The 20,890-nt window shown below is 41.8% G+C and overlaps 1 protein-coding gene across 1 annotated transcript; it reads right to left on the bottom strand.

Moving 5' to 3' along the window:
• Positions 1–51: 51 nt before the first annotated feature.
• FNDC4 (fibronectin type III domain containing 4) lies at positions 52–14,888 on the bottom strand (the record flags this gene model as incomplete). Its single annotated transcript, XM_083376241.1, has 6 exons — positions 52–87; positions 3,474–3,607; positions 8,543–8,632; positions 9,214–9,418; positions 9,709–9,824; positions 14,810–14,888. 6 exons carry the CDS (start codon positions 14,886–14,888, stop codon positions 52–54), a joined length of 660 nt encoding a protein of 219 aa, XP_083232367.1.
• Positions 14,889–20,890: the final 6,002 nt, after the last annotated feature.

A 20,890-nucleotide genomic window follows, 5' to 3' on the forward strand; every position in this document is an offset into this window, starting at 1 on the left:
AATGTTCCAGCAGCCTTCTGGAGTGCTTCGTTCGAGCCTGTGTGGCAATAGCTATACTTCAATGATATTGATAGATAGTGATTTCTTCTGTATGAGAGAGAGATGTTTAGGGTAATAAGTTAAAAAAAGTGCAGTTGTAACTGATCCTCCTCTAAACTTCAACTTACTATTCCCTTTCTGCCCACTTGATTTCTTTGATTGATTCTGTTCCTCTGTTGCACTCAACAACAGAAGAGATTTGAATGAAGAGAGTCTATCAAAGGGTCAAAGTCACCTAAACTCTTATTGCAGGGTAGAGGTAGTCCTTGGGTTACAAGGCAATTGGGGCAAGAATTTCCATCGCTAAGTGATGCAGTCATAAACCTCAGTGTCATGTGACCTCATTGCTTAGTGACAGACATCCTGGCAGTCCCGGTTGCCATCATAACTTCAGGTTGCTAATTGGAAAAAAGATGGGAGTCTTAAGCAAGGTGCATGGGGTAATGGTGCATGTATCTTGAAGAGGTGCCATGGGCAGACACTATGGATCATGGGGGGATGCTGTAGCTGGACACTGCAAAGCATGGCTGGCTGGCTGTAGGTGAGCATATCTGAGCATTGGTGGGCTGGTAGAAGCTGCAGCCAGGTCCTACAGATACAGGTTGGCCAGAAGGGGCTGCTATGGAGTGTGGGCAAGCAGAGAATCCCTGAGATCTTGTACTCCATAGTGGGTGTCCTTGGGGAAAAAGTGGTGGGAGTGACTTATAGGAGCAATATGACTTTCTCTGCCCCCTCCCTATTGACTTTACTTGTGAAAAGCTGACAGGGAAGGCTTCAAATGGCAATCACGTGACTGTAGCTTGCTGCAGTTTTGTGCCTGGATCATGTGCATGTTATTACCAAACGCAAGTTGAGATATGGAATGTTTGTGTATATATCTAGCAGAAGTCAAGCCCAGTTCATTGATATGTTAACTAACTAGATACTAAATGAAAACATGGAATTTTCAAGCAAAAGATGAACCAATTTGTTACCAACATAGACTACTTATAAAAATGATTTTATATAATCATGTATGTTAAACTAGGGCTGCTAGTCATTATGCCTAACTAACCAGTTTGGAAAGCAGTATATTCAAATGGATGGGGGAGAGTATTCGGTTGTCCTTATATTCTACTATCAGTTTCATATAAATGCCTGTCTTCTCTGACAACAGAATGCAGGACAAAAGATCCTTTAATATGATCCAGCGTCACTCACACACTATTTTATTAATCCACCCAATAGCTAATAATTCCTGGGCCCATACAAAATGATTGCACCATTTGAAAGCATTCAAATAATAGAACAGCAAAAGGCAATTAGTAGCACAGAGTAAGATAAATAATAAGGTAAGGATAATGATAGATGATATAATAGATAATATATGATAATACCGAAATAATGATAATGTAAAGTGATTGCACACATTTAAAAACTATATAAATGTACGGGTAAGAGGCCATCTTGACCTGAAAAGCTGAACATGGGTCACAGGTATAAATAGGAGGCAAAGCATGTGTCAGCAAAAACTTATCCTTTGTTCTCCTATACTGGAGTTTCTTGATTCTCTTCAGGCAATCTTAAGAAGAATAATGTTTAATAATAGATAAGAATAACAGTTTTTCCACTCTATGGGTACATTCTCATCCTGCAATGTTAAAATAAGTGTTTCTTTACTAATTATATTGTTCTCCCTCTCCTTTGCACTTCCTCCTATATACATTTTCTCATCTTCCATTGATACATTTGAAGTATCCATCTCTCTGTCCTTTTCTCTCTATAGCTGTTATATTGAAAAGATTCTTTCCTCCTTATTTCCAAGATGCAAGAAGGTAATGAAAGAGTACAGCTGAGTAAAGTATGAGTTTCTTTCTGTATATAGTGGTAAAATTAATTATATTTGGTTAATTAAACTCTTGCTTTTAACGTTACAGTATAATGATCACTCAAATACTTCTTCAAGATGGGGAGGGAAACTTGTAAATTATTTACAACTGACATTTTTTTTTAATCTGCTCATCCATCATACTGTTACTGCCAGTCTGTGGGAGCTGTTTGGATAAACACTCCGGAAACTTGCTGGATGAGCAGAGATTTCACTCTTTCTCCCTCATTCCATATTGGTTTGAAAATGTTACCTTCCTATTTTCAGATTTCTTTTCAAAATTCATCTTCTTTTGAGGAGCCTTAAAAGGTAAAGGTAAAGGTTCCCCCGCACATGCATGCTAGTCGTTTCCAACTCTAGGGGCCGGTGCTCATCTCTGTTACAAAGCCGAAGAGCCAGGGCTTATCCGAGGACGTCTCCATGGTCATGTGACTGGCATGACTAGACTCCAAAGGCGCATGGAACGCTGTTACCTTCCCACCGTAGTGGTCCCTATTTTTCTACTTGCATTTTTACGTGCTTTCGAACTGCTAGGCTGGCAGAAGCTGGGACGAGTAACAGGTGCTCACTCTGTTATGCGGCACTTGGGATTCGACCTGCCAAACTGCCGACAAGCTGATCGACAAGCTGAGCATCCTAACCCACTGAGCCACCACGTCCCTTTACAGTCCCTTAGAACTAAACAAATACTTGCATTGTTTATACTAAGAATAGTGCTTTCCCTCTTACTTTAAATCTCTTCCCTTTCTTCAGTTGTTTCCACTATGCCCATTTCATATCAGTGCAACTCCTACCACCTACCATTATCATTACTGGGCGCAGTGGAGTGGGCTGATGGAAGTTGATCTATGACTGGAGGACTCATCCAAGTTGAAAAGTGTCAGTTCAGATGTTTAACCACAATGGCAACACAATAATCTGCCTTGATGTAACACCACTTCGTGCACTCCTCTAGATTACTCTGATAACATATTCTTTTTTTTAACTCTCCAAAGTACCATATTATGTGATTTTTAACCATGCATTGCTTGCTCTAAGGTTGGCCAGAGAAGTTTTCAGATAGTTTATTTTTAGATATTTATTTTTCTCTCCTACAACATATCAAACCATATTTCCAACAGAATAATAATAGAAGAGAAAGAATTAGAGAAAATATTTGCTTGGTTCCTGTGACAACACTTTTAATATTATTAAACATCGGCCTATCCCAACTCTGTAGAAAAGACCCAATAGATGGACAAAAATGCCAGATCCAATCTAAACATCTGGCTGACTGCAATCAAACATAATGATATATTAAATATGAATTAGATTCATATTACATCCTAAGTGAAATAAAGCCCTGCATTATAGCTTAAGTGAAGAGTAAAGATTGAGAATATGGCATATAATAATTGTAGTAAACAATGATGCTGGTACCTCTAGCAAAGTCTCTTACCTTGTGTTACAGGTCCTCTTGGGGGCCCAGTGTGCTTGTGAACCTCTCCCTGCCAATTTCAGTCCATCTGAAACGAGATCCATCTTGTACCCCTTGCTCATCCCTTCTTTGCCCAGTAACAGTATTTACCTTGCTACGTAGTAGCCCCCCCGTGGGCCGCTCTGGAGTGCTATGTTCTGAGGAAGGCTTGGTCTTCTCTTTATTATTGTTGGAATCGTTGTCCTTAATGATGTCATATTGCTTGCAGAAGAGTGCGATCACAGCTGGGGAAGGAAGGAAGGAAGGAAGGAAGGAAGGAAGGAAGGAAGGAAGGAAGGAAGGAAGGAAGGAAGGAAAAAAGAAAAAGAAAGAGAAAGAAAGAAAGAAAGAAAGAAAGAAAGAAAGAAAGAAAGAAAGAAAGAAAGAAAGAAAGATGAACCAGGGAAACTCAAATTCCAGCATTCTCTTCATTTGAAAAGCTATGCTTAGTGCAATGTGTGAAATCTACATGGAAACCTGAGCTTGTCTCAGGTGAGGAATTGGAAATTGTGAAAGCTCCTTTTGAGAGTTCACATGTTTCTATCTATTAAAGATTGCCAATCAAGAGCAGGTGCAATCATGCCATAGATAAAGGTAAAGGTTCCCCCGCACATGCGTGCTAGTCGTTTCCGACTCTAGGGGCCAGTGCTCATCTCCATTTCAAAGCCGAAGAGCCAGCGCTTGTCCGAGGACGTCTCCGTGGTCATGTGGCCGGCATAATTAGACGCCAAAGGCGCACGGAATGCTGTTACCTTCCCACCATACATGGTATTAAATGATAGAATAGTGTCATACAGAGGGCAAAGCTTGATCATTGGTTCCACAGAACTTCCATTTATCACATGCTGTATATTACTACCAGACTATTTCTTGCTTTGCTCTCCTTTTTAAAATGTTACAGTTTGCCCAAAGCAGAAACACAAAACTTTGTGAAGGCATACACTATCAAAGGTCTAAACCAGGCAATATAAATGGAAGTGATTAAATATTATGTTTATAAAACTGCTTGTGAACCTAAAAAATTTTTAGACAGAAATGTAGAGGTTAGTGATCGTGATTTTAAATACTTTAAAAAAATCCTCCAAAAATTATTTATTTTATTTTTTATTTTATTGGATTTATATACCGCCCTTTCCCGAAGGACTCAGGGCGGTTTACAGGGTATTTAAAACAAAAATTGATACAAAAGTTAAAAACAATTAAAAAAGATTAAATCAAATCCTTGGAAAAAAATAAAAACCCCAATTAAAATTCTCAGCCTGGGCCAGAGAGCTCGAAGAGCCAGGTCTTCAGGTCCCGGCGAAATGAACGAAGGTCGGGGGCAGTCCTAAGCTCCGCGGGCAGCTGGTTCCAGAGGGCAGGCGCACCCACAGAGAAGGCCCTCCCCCTGGGTGTTATCCGCCAGCAATCTTTTACCGGCGGCACCCTGTGGGAGCGCACAGGACGAAGGGAACTTTCATGCTGGCAGCAGGTGTTCCCTTAGATATCCCTTAGAAATGGGCAGAGAGAAACACCCAAATCTTCATCCCCGGTTTTACATAGAGCCAAACTAGTCTTTCAAGGGGCAAGTACCCAAGCATTATAATGGAGCAACTGGTGAATAATGTGCAAATGGATATTGAATGAGGATAAAGAAATATCTCCCCCCATCACATATCTGTTTCCTCTCTGTGGAAGCAGTTTTAAACTAAAAATGTTTTAAAAGAATAAAATCCATCTGTTCCTATAGCCCTTGAGAATTGTCTAGACCAGGGGTAGGCAACCTTGGCTCTTTTATGAGTCGTGGACTTCAAGCTGGCTCAGGAATTCTGGGAGTTGAAGTCCACGAGTCATAAAAGAGCCAAGGTTGCCTACCCCTGGTCTAGACTCTAGTTTATCATTTAAAGAGAAGGAACATAAAAAATTGACATAGTCTTCAATAAGGACACGGGGAATTATCACTCATATTGATTTTATTTCCATTATGCATTATCAAGTTATGAGATCAAAATCTCTAGCCTAGCTTTTCTCTTGCCCTCTCTCTTTTACCTGGAAATGAGTTGATGACATCTTGAAGAAGAATGAAGCTTTTAGAGTGCAGTACTGTAAGTTAGAAGCATGATCCACATACAGGTAGTCCTCAACTTATGATCGCAATTGAGCCCAAAATCTCTGTTGCTAAGCAACACAGTTTTTAAGTGAGTTTTGCCCCATTTTGTAACCTTTCCTAAGTGAATGCAGTTAAGTTAGTAACACAATTTTTTAAATGAATCTGGCTTCCCCACTGACTGCTTGTCAGAAGGTCCCAAAAGATGATCACATGACCGTAGGACACTGCAACCGTCATAAATACATGCCAGTTGCCAAGCGGCTGAATTTTGATCATGTGACCATGGGATGCTGCAATGGTCATGTGAAAAATGGTCATATGTTACTTTCTTTAGTGCCATTGTAACTTCGACAGCCAATTGGCTAATGGTTGTAAGTCAAGGACTACCTGTACCATATTTTTGTTTGGACAAGGAAAGAAATATTTGGGTTTGGATTAATTTAGAAATGTTTAACTTTACATTCGCAGAGTTTATAATGTTGCTATCATTTCCATTCTGGCTTCCATTCTTTTTATAATAATTATTAACATCTCCAGGAATTAAATGACTTGTGAACTGACCATTCCTAGGCTGAATGCTATAGACACCGAACAGAGCTGAAAGGCCCTTCTTCCTTTGGAGTCAGATAAAGGGTCAGAAGAATAGAAGCCGACTTTTTCTGAAGCCGAGTCTTCCACAACAGTATCTAATCTTCCACCCACCCACTGTGCTTAGATCACAGTGAACTGCTCGTTGTTACAGCATTCAATTCCAAGAGTGGCTAATCCATTACCTTAAAAGTTCTAAAATGAAAGTTCTGAACAGAGGCCCTTTCCCTCTCAATTAACAGGGAAGGATAGCCAATTGTATTGGACTTTTAAGGATGGGGGAGAGGGTTAAGAAACACAGTTGGTGGAAGAGAGGGTGGAAGGGAGAAAGGTACAGACTTGTCAGAAGAAGCCAGCCTTTGAATACTCAATATCTGCAGAGAATGGATTGTGTGACACAGGAAAATGTCACCCTTCAAAACTGGGGAGGCCAAATGAGACCTATCATGCAGTGGATGCAATCGCAAGAAATCAGGACATGAAGTATTGTACTCGACAAAGTTGCTAATGGCCATCTCCATAGTAATTTACATATTTAAAGGATACGTAATACAAATGTAAACAATGGATTAATGTTTGGAACAAGGATGCAAGTATCGAGAACAGGCACAAAAAGCATATAGAAATAATAGAAAAAGGATCTGGGATTCACATGCAGTTTGCAAGACTTAATAGAGTTTCTTCAAATAATCCATTTCCTTTCAAAACGCAAATATAATGATTTGCTATAAAAATAACATTTGCAATGTTTAGAAAAAGATACATTAAATGATGTTTGATCATGTCTGGTAGAATCATTGTTCATTCATAGACAATTATATGTAAGAATGATTATTATGATAAATAAGGATTAAAAAAACAGTACAAGGACCACATACTAGAGAAAAAAGAACAAACATGCTCTTCAAATAGGATCTGACAGTTTGGGGAAAAATTAGGCAACTAAGGGAAAACAAAAGAAACACAGATGCTTCAAGAATTCAAATTACTTAATTTGCAAACTAAGTATGTGAACAAGCAGTAACCTAAAAATGTTATGGAAAAATACTCATTGGAAAAAAATGCATTGAATTAAAGCACTGTAGTCAGCCTGGAAAAACATCAACTCTGTCTATGCTTTATCCTCATTACTGAATTTAACCATTTTTTCTGGGTTTTACATAATACGTGAAACCACAAATTAACTGAGAAGATTTGATTTGTGCAGTACTCTAACCTTCTCTCTCTCTCTCTCTCTCTCTCTCTCTCTCTCTCTCTCTCTCTCTCTCTCTCTCTCTCTCTCACACACACACACACACACACACACACACACACACACACACACACTATCATCCACTGTTGTATATTATGACATAGAATGTACAAAAGATCTGGAATTTGTATACAACACAATAAGGAGATCTTGTTATTTAACAGACAATCAGCTACTACTTTTTGTTTTCTGTGCTTTAATAATGGTTTTATATTTCTAGTTTTAGCATCTAAATTGGTCAAATGCATCTATGGTAATAGTTGCAATAGTTTTTCTTAGCCGTGGTGGTGCAGTGGTTAGAATACAGTACTGCTGGCTACTTCTGCTGACTGCCAACTGCCTGCAAGTCAACAGTTTGATTATGACCAGCTCAAGATTGACTCAGTCTTCCATCCATCTGAAGTCGGTAAAATAAGGATCCAGATTGTTGGGGGCAATATGCTGACTCTGTAAACTGCTTAGAGAAGGCTGTAAAGCACTGTGAAGTGGTATATAAGTCTAAGTGCTATTGCTTTTGCTAAGGATTCAGATAAAATTTCTATGATACGTTATAGATTTTAAATGTGGCCATGAGTATCTGCTGGGCTAGAAATCACACTAATGATAAATGTTGAATGTTGGCAGGTTGAGCAAAATTTACAAGATATCAAATGCTGATACAGTTTGTCCTCAACTTACAACCATTCATTTAGTGGCCATTTGAAGCTATAACAGCAGTGAAAAAAGTGACATGACTGTTTTCACATGACACCTGCAGCACCCCCATGGTCACATGATCAAAACTTGGACACTTGGCAACTGGCATGTATTTCTGATGGTTTCAGTGTCCTGGGGTCATGTGATCCCCTTTTACAGCCTTCTGACAAGCCAAGTCAATGGGAAAATCAGATTCAGTTAAGTGTGTTACTAACTTAACAGCTGCAGTGATTCACTTAACAACTGGGGCAAGAAAGGTCATAAAATGGGGCAAAACTCACTTAACAACTGTCTTGCTTAGCAATAGAAATTTTGGGCTCAATTTTGGTCATAATTTAAGGACTACCTTGCCTGAACATCAAATATCTAATAATTTTGCAAACACTTGCTGCCAGGAACTTGTAGAAGATATTTTTTTCTGCTCCAATAGCCCTGGACCAAAGTAATAGCCAATCCTAAAGGCGTACTGTAGAAAAGCAACTTTGTGCATGCCAAGTAAGCACTTCACTTCCAGCCACAATCCTGCCTAAATCCAGAGAACCTAGGAAAACTCACCTGCCCACATAAGCAGCACAACCACAATGATAATAATCTCCCCCGTCTGCAGCTGCCGCTCTTTGTCCAGCCCCTCCATTGTGATGTCTCCTGTAGAAACATAAGGCTGGAAGTTGGCAAGGGGGTCATTCACATTACTAAGTAAGACAAGGATTCCTCAGTGCCTCCATAGTTGCTTTGTTTCACATTTAGAACAGGTCATCTCCCTTGACAGAGCTAGGAAAGACCATCTTTCACTAATTATCCTTTGGTTCGTAAGAATTACACGTATGCAGCCGGGGAGTGACGAAGAGAACATTACAAAGTAGCAGATGGGGGGGTGGGGTGGGGGAGCTGACATTGCAGGGTTTTGTTTCTCATTGGGATGAGCTGGATGGTGGTGGTGAGAGAATGCAATGCAGAGACCGGCCTTCTTGAAGCCACATAGCCAACTTTAGCAGGGGGCTAATGATTGACATAAAAAAGCTAAGCAAGTTGAAGCAAGCAGAAAAAGGAGAAGACAATGGATAAAGGGGATGGATGCGATCAGAGAAGTTACTAAAAAATAACCTTGGAAAAGATATGAGGTGTTGCTGGAGTAAGTTTGATATGGCAGACAATCGTTTATGCTGGCATAATGAGTAAAACCTGGGTTGATGACACCAGACTAATTAACAATGGGTCTCGCTTACCTTGGTTTGAGCTGTTGGATGGAAGTCGGTCACTTTGCTTTAACGTGCGAAAATGGACTCTCTTGCTAGCCTGACTCTCTCCGTGGAGGCCAATGCTCTGGACCTGAATGATGTAGTCTGCATCCTCTGCCAGATCCCAGAGTACACAGGCCCTGTTTGTGGTGTTCACCTCCCGGATGAATCGTTGCATTTGCCCATCTTGTCGCTGCCAGAACCAGGAAGGTTGTTAAAGCAGGAGGCCAGCCAGGCTGTGGGACAAGCCCTGAGGCTCACCTTGCCTCCTTCCACCAGGCGGCTTAAGGAGAGTTACTGTTACTCTAAGGGACTGATTAATCCTCATCTGGGGGGGATGCATCTGAACTGAAGAAAGTGACAGCCCACAGAGGGGTTAGAAACGGGAAGGTTCTGGCTGGGTTGGGGTGTAAAGGTTTGATGCTACTTGGTCCCCTGAGGAATGACAGGCTTCCTTCTGGGAGTGCCTCAACGCGAGCTCACCTGCTGTGAAATGGCATAGCCAATTATGACGTCTCCTTCTGGCACATCCCAGGAGACGGTGGCTGAGTTTGCCTTCAGCTGTGTGACAGTCACGTTGACAGGCGATGGGGGCCGATCTATGGGATGCAAGAAAGTTATTGGTGGAGAACACTCACTGGCTGCTCTCTTCCATTGCTCATAATTAAGTGCACAACTTAGCTTCAGAGTGCTGCAGTTCGAGCAGAGAGGCAATTTCCTTTCTGCTCCAGTCAATATAACTCCACACAGCATGCTTAACCTGGTTATTGAATTAATCCAGTTTTTAGATTTGCACGGTTATAAAGTAATGAAACAGGGTGGGTTTGCACAACACACTAAACAACAAAAAAGCCTAATCGAGGCTATCACTCACCAATTTTAGCTAGATGTGCAAACACGGCCTTCTTGAACTGATCCAGAAGTAAGGCCCAGCCTCAAAAGCTACCATTATTCCTTAAGGAGTGTTTTTAAAGATCCCACCCATTTGGCTACTATCAAAGCTACTTGATATTCATGGTATTCAGCTTTTCTGTACATCCGCCTGGCTAGAAGCCCATAGTAGCCCAGTGCAAGCCTGCCAGGCCAAGGACATAGGTGGAGTCAACTCTGTTCTCCAGCAAGTGTTAATTTGCTAATGGGAGGCTGGCAGCAGTGTATGGTGTGCCAGCCAGGAATGCAGTAGTGCCGGCAGCTAACTTGTACCAACAGACTTCACTGGGTCTGGGTGGCTGTTCCTTCTCTTCCCACTTTCCAGATGAAAAATATGCATGGCTAAGGCAGAGGGCAAGGGGATTTTTCTTCACTGAAGGAATGCTAAGCTTCTCAGGACATGGCACTGCTGACTTTGAGAACCTGAAGTGAGGCAACTGGTGAATGTCTGGACTCTTCCCAGCTCCCAAAAGAAGAAAACTTTGGGGCTTTCTCCACTAGCCAATCCAGGACAGTGGAGGGTGCCCCTGCCTTGTTTTGGGGGAACATAGATGCCTTTCTTGATCTCTCGCTCAGGCATCCTCAGGAGTTGTGCCTTAGCCATTTGAGCAGATGTGAAGCTGAGTTCCAGAAATACTGCCCACCTAGAAATAGCAGCGACAGGAATTTATTATGAATGTCAATAAATGGTACTGCATTTAATATTGTCATGCTGAATATGTAGCTTCTATTTATTTGCAGCATTTCTTTTCTACCCTTCTGCAAGAAAGGCTTTTTGAGGCCTACAGAAAGTACACAGAGGCCCAGTCTTAATGTCCCAATGAACTATATCTCTTCCTCTGCCACCTTCTTGTCAAAGGCAGAGGGGGTTTGGAAGGGAGAAGAAGCAAAACCTGGTTGAACTGCCTTTAAAGCAAGGTAATAGGGTTCCATCTGCCATAGCCAGGGCTTTTTTTCTCACAGAATGCTCAGAATGGAGTTCCAGCACCTTTTTTGGATGGAACCTTGTAGGATAGGCAAGGCGGGTTGCATGACATGTGTGAGTTCCGGCACCTTTTTCTTTTACAAAAAAAGCACTGGCCATAGCCAATGAACTTCTCAGGGAGAGGCAAAACCTGATGCAATTGATTTCCTTCTTTTGTGGGGGTTTTGTTTTTGGTTTTTAAGTTACATTTTTGTTTTCTAAGAGATTTGTATGGTTGGTCAACTTGAACAACTGTAATTCTGAGCAATGTACAAGAAGCCAAACAAATGTAAAAAAGATGTCGAAACTCTAGAAAGAGTACAGAGAAGAGCAACAAAGATGATTAGAGGTCTGGAGGCTAAAACATATAGGGAATGGTTGCTGGAATTGGGTATGTGTAGTTTAACAAAGAGAAGGGTGAGGGGTGACATGATAGCAGTGTTCCAATATCTCAGGGGCTGCCACAAAGAAGAGGGAGTCAAGCTATTCTCCAAAGCACCTGAAAGCAGGACAAGAAGCAACGGATGGAAACTAGTCAAGGAGAGAAGCAACCTAGAACTAAGGAGAAACTTCCTGACAGTTAGAACAATTAACCAGTGGAACAACCTGCCTCCAGAGGTGGTGAATGCTCCAACACTGGAAGTTTTTAAGAAGAGACTGGACAGCCATTTGTCTGAAATGGTATGGGGTTTCCTGCCTGAGCAGGGGGTTGGACTAGATGACCTCCAAGGTACCTTCCAACTACTACTACTACTTCTTCTTCTTCTTCTTCTTCTTCTTCTTCTTCTTCTTATTATTATTATTATTATTATTATTATTATTATTATTATTATTATTATTTAGTTAAAACCTCAACTGCAATTAATAGGTAATCAGGAACCCACAAAACACATTACAGCAGTACCTCTAATCAACCTGGCCCCAACGCCAAGGGAAAAGTTGAGTTTTTAATGCTTTTTAGATCCTATTTGGGGTGATGGTGGGAGAGATCATTCCAGAGGGCAGATCCTCTGTGGAAAAGATTTGTTTTGCTACAAGGAAGGCTGGTTTGTGATTGTGAAATCCAGGGTATACATTTAACAACACATTTTTTTTGTTTAAAAGCAAGTCACATTATTTAAATCTATTCTTTTAACAGTAGATAAATGTGATGAATAGAAACATAGAAACTAAGCAAGAACATTGTGTATTAAGAGAGAGCAGAAAGAACCAGCAAAATCCTACTTTCTTCCTAAATTCATAAAAATTACGAGCATTGAATGTGCTTAGTAACCATTTTGTTGAGTATCAGTTTGAAAACCTGGATGGGAATAGATTGGCATGAGGGGTGGGGGGGAGGGGGAGGCAACTTGGCTATCTGTCTGATTTGAACTCAGAACATCAGAACATCCTGCAAAATTTTATCCTATAAATCACACTGAATCATTGAATTCCAAAGATCAAAATGCTTCTAGCTGCTTTTTGCTTACATATTCATTTTGTTTTCTAATTCATTTCCTTGGAAAGTCAGAAAGGGTATCCAAATGCAGCACAGGTCAACATTTTTTAGAGGGAAGTGAAAGTTAAGGAAGTAAATGCTGGGAGGAAACTACATAAAGGCTTCACACTGCTTGTGTGTGAGAGAAAGAGAGAGATCTAATATGTTGGTTAGAAATGCCTCTTTTCATCTGCTTCTGAGTTTGGATCCTTTCCAGATCTCCTAATGGAAATATACTAACACCAAGAACCTTGCAAATTTGGCCTGTAGCACATTTACTGCATCAGCTGTTTTCACTTTATTATCTGTTGCTGGTCTTCTGACAAATGGGGCATCACACCCATTAGCTGTTACTTGAACTCTGCTACACTCTCATATTTCACACATTTCATTAATGAAGCCATTTGTATCACTACTGTGTCCAGCTTTGTCCCTTTGCTGGTCCTTGTCCTATTCTTCCTTGAGCAACAGACCTGCCTTTCTTGATCACTTCAGTTACCTGTTCCTGTCCAGCTGAATTTCTCAATGTCACCATGTGCTCATCTTCACCGAATGCCTGGCTTAGCTGGCCAAATTTTTGAGGCTTTTAAATGTCTGATTTTTAACTCTATTTTATAAATATAAAGCATTTGAAGATACTAATTGTAAAGAGGAATATAACTATCCAAAAATTAATGCCTGGGAGTTACTAAGTTATTATTGTCAATGCAGTTATCTCTGCAACAGGATGATTTACAAACTAAGTGGGAATTAGATTTCTTAGGTTTTTATTGTCAGTGCAGTTATTTCTGCAACATGATCTCCAGATGTGTAATACTAAAACTTCCAGAATTTTTAACCAGTTTGGCCAGTTAAAGTGGACTAGAAATTCTGAAAATTGTACTGGAAACAAAATTGTGCCAGGAGTATAATTGCTTTGCTAATGTAGATGCTTTACAATTTTATTTAAATGTGTGTGAATCCATTCCGCTTGGTTACGCTAGAAAACCAAAACCAATAGTTTCCTAGCAGATTGCATATGGTTTATTATAAGCTATAAAACCAAATGAATAGTGCCACTCTACCTTAGTTGCATTCATAAAAATGTTAACACTGTCAAGAAGATATACTTGGCAACCAGCACAGAACAAGCAAGAAGAATAACTCCAGAATATATTTGTTGGAATGGGAGTGGGCACCTTTTAAGCCAAATGCTGCTCTGAGATACAAAAGGCTGTACAAGATCCATCTGTTGACAGACCCAGGACTTTGGTCTCAGCCTCTATGTCCCTACATAGGAGGAATGCATTGATATACCATTTAGTCTTTCTTTCCTCTCCACTGCCTGAGCCATTATCTTAGCACATACTTCTGTTTGCCTCCCCCCCCCCACACTTTTCAGAGGCAGCAAATAGCATTTCATATATATAACCTAGGGCTAAAAAAAGTGAGGTAGCCTGCACCAGTAATATGTACTACTGTGTATGTGTATGTGAGTGGGGTTGTGATTCATGTGGGCCTTGAACCAGTATCTCAAGCTAGCGGAGTGGAGCGAATGATTGTTTCCTTTCTGCCAAGTGTCAGATTCCCTGTCTCTCTGTGGCTCAGAAATTGAGATGAATGTGGGCATGGACTCTGGTGTTTGTTGCAAGGTGCCAAGTACATACTTCTTAAAAAAAAAACTTTGCAGCTGGCAGAGGCAAGAGCACTTGGATGAAGACTTCAGACAAGACCTAGCAAGGCCAAATGGCCACAACCTTGAGTCAAGCTTTTATTCTAATGAAATTGGCTGAGATTTTGACGATGGGCCAAAGGAAGGGTTGTGCGGGGAAGTTCTGAGATGAGAAGCAGGCAACTCAGGTGTTGAGGGTCTTTCTTGCTTCCAAACCTCATACAACTGAATTGTCCCAAAGGGACTTTGTTCTTTTGTCCAGTGACACAGCTGTCTCTAACCATCTCACTGTAGAAGCACGGGCAGACAGGCAGGCCTGAGCCCCTCTCTCTAAAGCAGAGTCACACTATCCCTTATAGGTAGCCCCTGAAGCGGGAAAGCACAAGGGGATCCAGTTCAGCACCAAGGCTAGTGACCGCGAAGTGGGCTGGTCCGAAAGGGCGCCGAAAGAGGAAGCGCTGGAAGAAGTTGCCATAAGGGGGAATCTCAGAGTGGGGATCTCGGTCGCCGGTCCAGACCCACTGGGGAGATTCTCCCACCCACACCCCTCTCCCACACTTACTTGCGCGCACAAGGCACAGGTCGCAGCTGACCAGGACCAGGACGGCGGCCGGATTGAGGTACGTGGGAATTGGAGCCATGACCGCGGCCAGATGCAGCAGCTGCTCATCGAGTCGGGCGGGGTGTCGGCGCGGCTTCGAGTTCGTCGGGAACCCCGCGACAAGCGGGTCTTGACGGCCGTCTCCGGGGCGCTCAAGGTGGCGAGGGACGCGCGGATGGAACCGCAGTGTCCGCCGCAGGGACGAGCGCCACGTTCCCCCAGTCAGCAGTGGCGCCGGAGCTCGGCGCCCAACCGCCACCTGCTCCTCCGCCGCTTGGCGGCTCCATCTGGCGGGCCCAAAGCCGCCGGGGAATCTCCGCGCTGCTTCTGCTACTGTTGCTGCTGCTGTTGTAACCGAAATCGCGGCTAGCGGGTCTGTGGCGGCGGCGGCAGAGTCGACTCAACCCCGCCGCTCCTGCCAGCCACGCCAAGTCATAAGCCGCTGAATACTGTCGATCGGGCAAGCGGCGTCTTCCTCCTGGCCGCGCGCCGGCGCTCCGCCCTCGGCCCAGGGAACAAGGGTTGGTTTGAGTCTGCGGGAGACCCAGGCAGCAAAAGCCCGTCCCTGAGCAAGCAGGGCTGGGCTGGGCTGGGCTGAGCTGGGCTGCACGGGAGAAGACGCCGCCTATGGAGCAGGGCGACCCCTGCAATCATGCCTGGGGCGTTCTTGGAGTATTATTTTGCAGCAAGACACATCTGGAGCAGGCATCGGAAATGGGGGGAAATCCTGAGCGTGGTAGGATGAGAGAACTGTCAGGGGAGGCCCACTTGTTGAGACATGCACTCCGGAAGGCAAAGACGCCTGGAGGGGCCAAAAAAGGCAGACGGTCTGTCTTGACTTGATGCCCTACCAGCTGCTTCTGCCCTCTTTGTAGCTGTTATCAACTAGTGGGAGGTGTCACGTGAAAACTGTTTAAGCAAGGTACAGTTGTTTTTTTAACCACCCAAGATTTACACCATATTACCTAGTTGGGTTATGAAACATCTGCAAGAAAACACACAAGCTCAGAGGAGCCCTAAGGACTTCACATTGAGCTACAAATATTCTCTATTGATTTCACACTAGATTTTCTGAGATGGCAGAGAACTAGAGAGGATTTTTTTTAAAAATTACACATATAGACACAAATACATAAGGAAATAACATAAAATAGCAATACTTTAGAAATAAAATCAGCAAAAAGAAAAAAGCAAAGTACTGTAATAAAGCATTTATATCCAGTAATGAAAAAACTTTACACAAGTTCAAGACATATACTGTAAGTGACAAGCTTCATGAAAACACATTTGTCTATTCCTAAAAATATTCTCAATGAAGAAACCTGTTCTGTGTTACATTTAATGACTGTATATCTTTCTATACCCATTTTATAGCAACTTTATTTTTAAAAGATGTTGCTACACAAATACACATCTTGCCAAAATTTTATATGTACATCTGTGGTGCATGTACACATATACATGCATGTATTGTGTACATGTGCTTTTTATCAGTATACAGTACATCTCCAGCAGCTATCCTCTGGATATTATACATTTATAGATTTCCCCACCTACATAAATTATTACATGACTTTTGAGGTCTCCATCAGTACAGTTTGTTTTCAGCTTACAGGCAATTGAGCTGCTAAGGGAGTTTCAACAATTGATACTATGCCAGACTAATAACTAGGCTAACTCTAAAACAAACAAACATACAAATAAATGCAAAATAAAACCAGACATTTAATGAATGAATGAACCTTTATTGTCAAAGTACAACCATGTATACATTGAGATTGGCTGAGCCTCCCTTCGTGCCCCCACCCCCAACTTACAGTGACACAAACCCTCCATCTTATTACACCATGTGAGCTAATTGCACAATGCACCGGCCTCGCAAGTCAGTTTTGCATAAACTTTATATTATTAAGTTTATGTTATATTATATTAAATTATTTCCCATTCAAAAGCCTAACAGCCCATGGATAAAAGCTGTTCTTCAGACTGTTGGTACGGCTGGCTATATTCCTATATCTCCTACCGGATGGTAGGAGAGTAAAGAGATACCGTCCAGGGTGTGAGTCGTCCCTGAGAATTTTCCTCACTCTTCCAAGGCAACGAGCCCTGGCGATGTCATCCAGTGGTGTCAGGGAACAGCCCACAATGTCTTGTGCTGTGCTCACCACCCTCTGTAATACTTTCCTATCCGCGGCTGTCAGACCAGCATACCAAACCACAATACCGTACGAGAGGACGCTCTCTATAGTAGACCGTAAAAGAGTGTCATTATCCGTTGTTCTACCCTGTTCTTCCGCAAGATCCTGAGAAAGTGAAGTCTCTGTTGGGCCTTTCTGGCCACCTGAGTTGTGTTAACTTTCCAGGTCAGATCTTCGCAGAGGTAGACTCCCAGAAATTTAAAGGAGGAAACTCTCTCCACACAGTTCTCCCCGATGTAAAGTGGGGCAGGTTCCTCCTTTCTCCTCCGGAAGTCTAGCACCATCTCTTTCATCTTGCCGATGTTCAGGTGCAAGTTGTTGTTACAACACCATATGGATAGTTTTTTTTAAAAAAGCCACTGTCTTATTTAGTCTGGCTTCAGCAGGTCTTCTCAGTTTCCCAATCCTCCTTTAAGGGGCATCTGAAAGGGTCTGGTTTCTGACCTTGGTGTCTTTCAAAGCATCAGTGATTAATCAAGAAACCGCTTAGTGATATGAACCTTTGTTCCTTTGCTCAGCTGACTGGAGGAAGAGAAAATGCTGTGCCCTGTAAAGACTGACATAATGACAGTTCTGTGCTTTCTTTCTTTCTTTCTTTCTTTCTTTCTTTCTTTCTTTCTTTCTTTCTTTCTTTCTCTCTCTCTCTCTCTCTCTCTCTCTCTCTCTCTCTTCTTTCTTTCTTTCTTTCTTTCTTTCTTTCTTTCTTTCTTTCTTTCTTTCTTTCTTTCTTTCTTTCTTTCTAGAAATTATCTATTTTCTTGCTTAAGCTAACGGTAGATCTCCAGTTGCTCAAATCATTTTCATTCTCTCTCAATCCTATTTTTTGGGGAAGCAGTAATTTTGGGTGTATTGCGCCCTCTACTGACAACAGAAAGAATAGTTATATTAGCAAGCTGGTGCAGAGATGTCATTAAGAAATAACGGCCTAGCCTGACTGAGAGTCAGAGGAAGCTCAACTGTCTATAATTTGGATTCTCACATCATGGATTTACCCAGCACATGAGACTAGGCTAAAATGGGTTTGGGTAGTTCAGGGGTAGGCAACCTCGGCTCTTTTATGACTCATGGACTTCAACTCCCAGAATTCCTGAGTCAGCTATGCTGACTCAGGAATTCTGGGAGTTGAAGTCCATGAGTCATAAAAGAGCCGAGGTTGCCTACCCCTGGGGTAGTTCATGATTCAATATGCTGAGAGAATCCAATAATTACCTTGACATGCTGTATATATCAAGCCACTATTCCAATTATTTAGGGGATGGCTTATGTTATATTGACACAGATAAAGTGTTTCATTCAGCCAGTTTTAGGATGTAATATATGTGAACCCAGCCACAGAGTGGCTTAAATAAAAATGTATTCAGCAGAAACCAACACTTCCAGGACCTTGGAGGGTTCAATGCAAAGAATAATTGGGAGAGATGTTGTGTCAGCGGTTAGCAAAGCTAAGTGTTACTTCTAGACCAGGGATGTCAAACTCAATTTCATTGAGGGCCACATCAGCATTGCGGTTGCCCTTAGGGGGCCGGGTGGGTATGGCCAGGGTGAGCGTGGCCTACTGGGTGGGCGTGGCTAGAGTGCGTATGGCCTTCTTTGTTTCTCAGTATTATTGTAAACTGTAAAGTTACTAAATACAACAATTTCTTTCAGAATATATATAATCTCCGTGGTTATGTGACCAGCATGACTAGACGCCAAAGGCGCACGGAACGCTGTTACCTTCCCACCGTAGTGGTCCCTATTTTTCTACTTGCATTTTTACGTGCTTTCAAACTGCTAGGTTGGCAGAAGCTGGGACGAGTAACAGGCGCTCACTCTGTTACGCGGCACTCAGGATTCGACCTGCCAAACTGCTGACTTTCTGATCGACAAGCTCAGTGTCCTAACCCACTGAGCCACCGCATCTCATATATATATGTGTGTGTATATATATATATATGTATATGTTTTCGTAGATTCTCGCGGGTGTCTGTATGTGTAGATCTAGAGTCTCGGGTTTCTTCCCGCGTTCCTTTCATCTTCAGAAAGTTGTGGCGACGTTTCGACGAAATCCCATCCGTCATCATCAGGCCGGAGTGTTCCTCCTGCTGCTTGCAGATTTCGTCGAAACGTCGCCACAACTTTCTGAAGATGAAAGGAACGCGGGAAGAAACCCGAGACTCTATCTACATATATGTATATGTATGTATATGTATATGTATATATATATGTATATGTGTATGTATATATGTATATGTATATGTATATGTATGTGTATGTGTGTATGTGTATGTGTATATGTATATGTATATGTATATGTAGATATATAATTTAGTATCTTTGCAGTTACTAGTTAATTTAATGTTGGAGGGATAGAAACACCATTTGCCAATCTGCCTTAGGCATAAAAATGTCATGAGTCGGTTCTGAGTTTACATTACAGATGCAACAAATAACTTACTAATCATCTCTTTATTTACTAGCATTCCCTGAAGACAGATTACTCGTGAGTTGTTATTACAGGCCAACCCTTGCCTGAATACCCTAATCTGGTCAGCTCTTTTAATTGATAGCCACCCAGAATTTATTAGAAGATGGGAAGAACAAATAAACAAATAAGCAAAGATAGTTGCTTGGTGCAAAGTCCTCTAACAAACATACCAACTTTTCAGCCTAGAAAATATAAATGTTTTGAACATTCTTGTCCAAAACTCCACATGTATATAACTGAATATAAAGTTTTAAGAAAAAAACTTAAAAATACAAGAGATGGATGTGATATAGGGTGCATTTGTTTGGTTAGCAGAATATATGCTACTTTAAGACATTTACAGTATATGGTTGTCCTCCTTTAATGTCCCCTCAGTTACTGAATGTTAAAAAGACATTGAATTAGTGGTACTTACAGTGAATTCTCATAGTTGCCATTTCAGCATCCCTGTGATCATGTGATTGTGCTTTGGGCTTGGCAACCAGCTTGCAGTTATGACATCAGAGTACTGTATCCCACAGTTGTGTGATTGCCATTTGCAACCTTCACTGCCGGCTTCTGACAAGCAAAGTCAATGGGGAAACCAGCAGTATATTGCAAATAGCCATCAATGTTACTGCAGGAGGTTGCAAACTTGAAAGATTCTCTAATAACAGTAACTGGAACTCCCTGAACTGCTGTCATAAGGTGTCAAATGTTCATGACATCACACACCTTATTACCGTGTTGCTTAGTGACAGAATTCCTGGTCCCAATTACCATTGGTAATCAAAGACTACCTGCATAATATCACTCCTCCACTTTTATCCATATAACAGCCCTCTTGTGTTGGAGATTAAGCTGAAAAAAATCATCCTGAGAACTGCCACGCATGGGAAGCTGCAGGGGCTGCTGCTTTTCTCAGAGTAATGAAAGAAGTCACGGGTTGCAAGTTTGGTCCCTTTCAGTATATATGGATGATGTCACGGGGCATGTACGAAAAAGCCAGGGCTTCAGTGTCTTATTGTTGCAGTGCTGCCTGTATCATGCTGCCCTTAGGGATGCTGCTCCTGCCACAGCTGAGAGGGTGTTCCTGAACTTAAGGAATTCCAGCTCGAAATGATTTGGGCATAAGTCCAAATATTAAAAGGAATTTCCTGCAGAAAACAAGGAAAAGCAGGAGAATTGGGGAAAGCAACATCACACTGAAAACCAATTTTGTTACATATTAGCTGCTTGAATTGAAACTTGGTTTTGGGTGCATATACCTTGCAGAGGAGAGTCTGAGGATATTTTAGCCTCCTTTGTATGCCTCTTGAATAAAAAGACTAAGCGTTACTGCAACTTTATGCAAAGTTGATTCAGAATGGTGTGAGTTAGTAAGCTGTAAGCTCAAGG

This window comes from Vipera ursinii, assembly GCF_947247035.1.
Source record: "Vipera ursinii genome assembly, chromosome: 1".
Lineage (NCBI taxonomy): Eukaryota > Metazoa > Chordata > Lepidosauria > Squamata > Viperidae > Vipera > Vipera ursinii.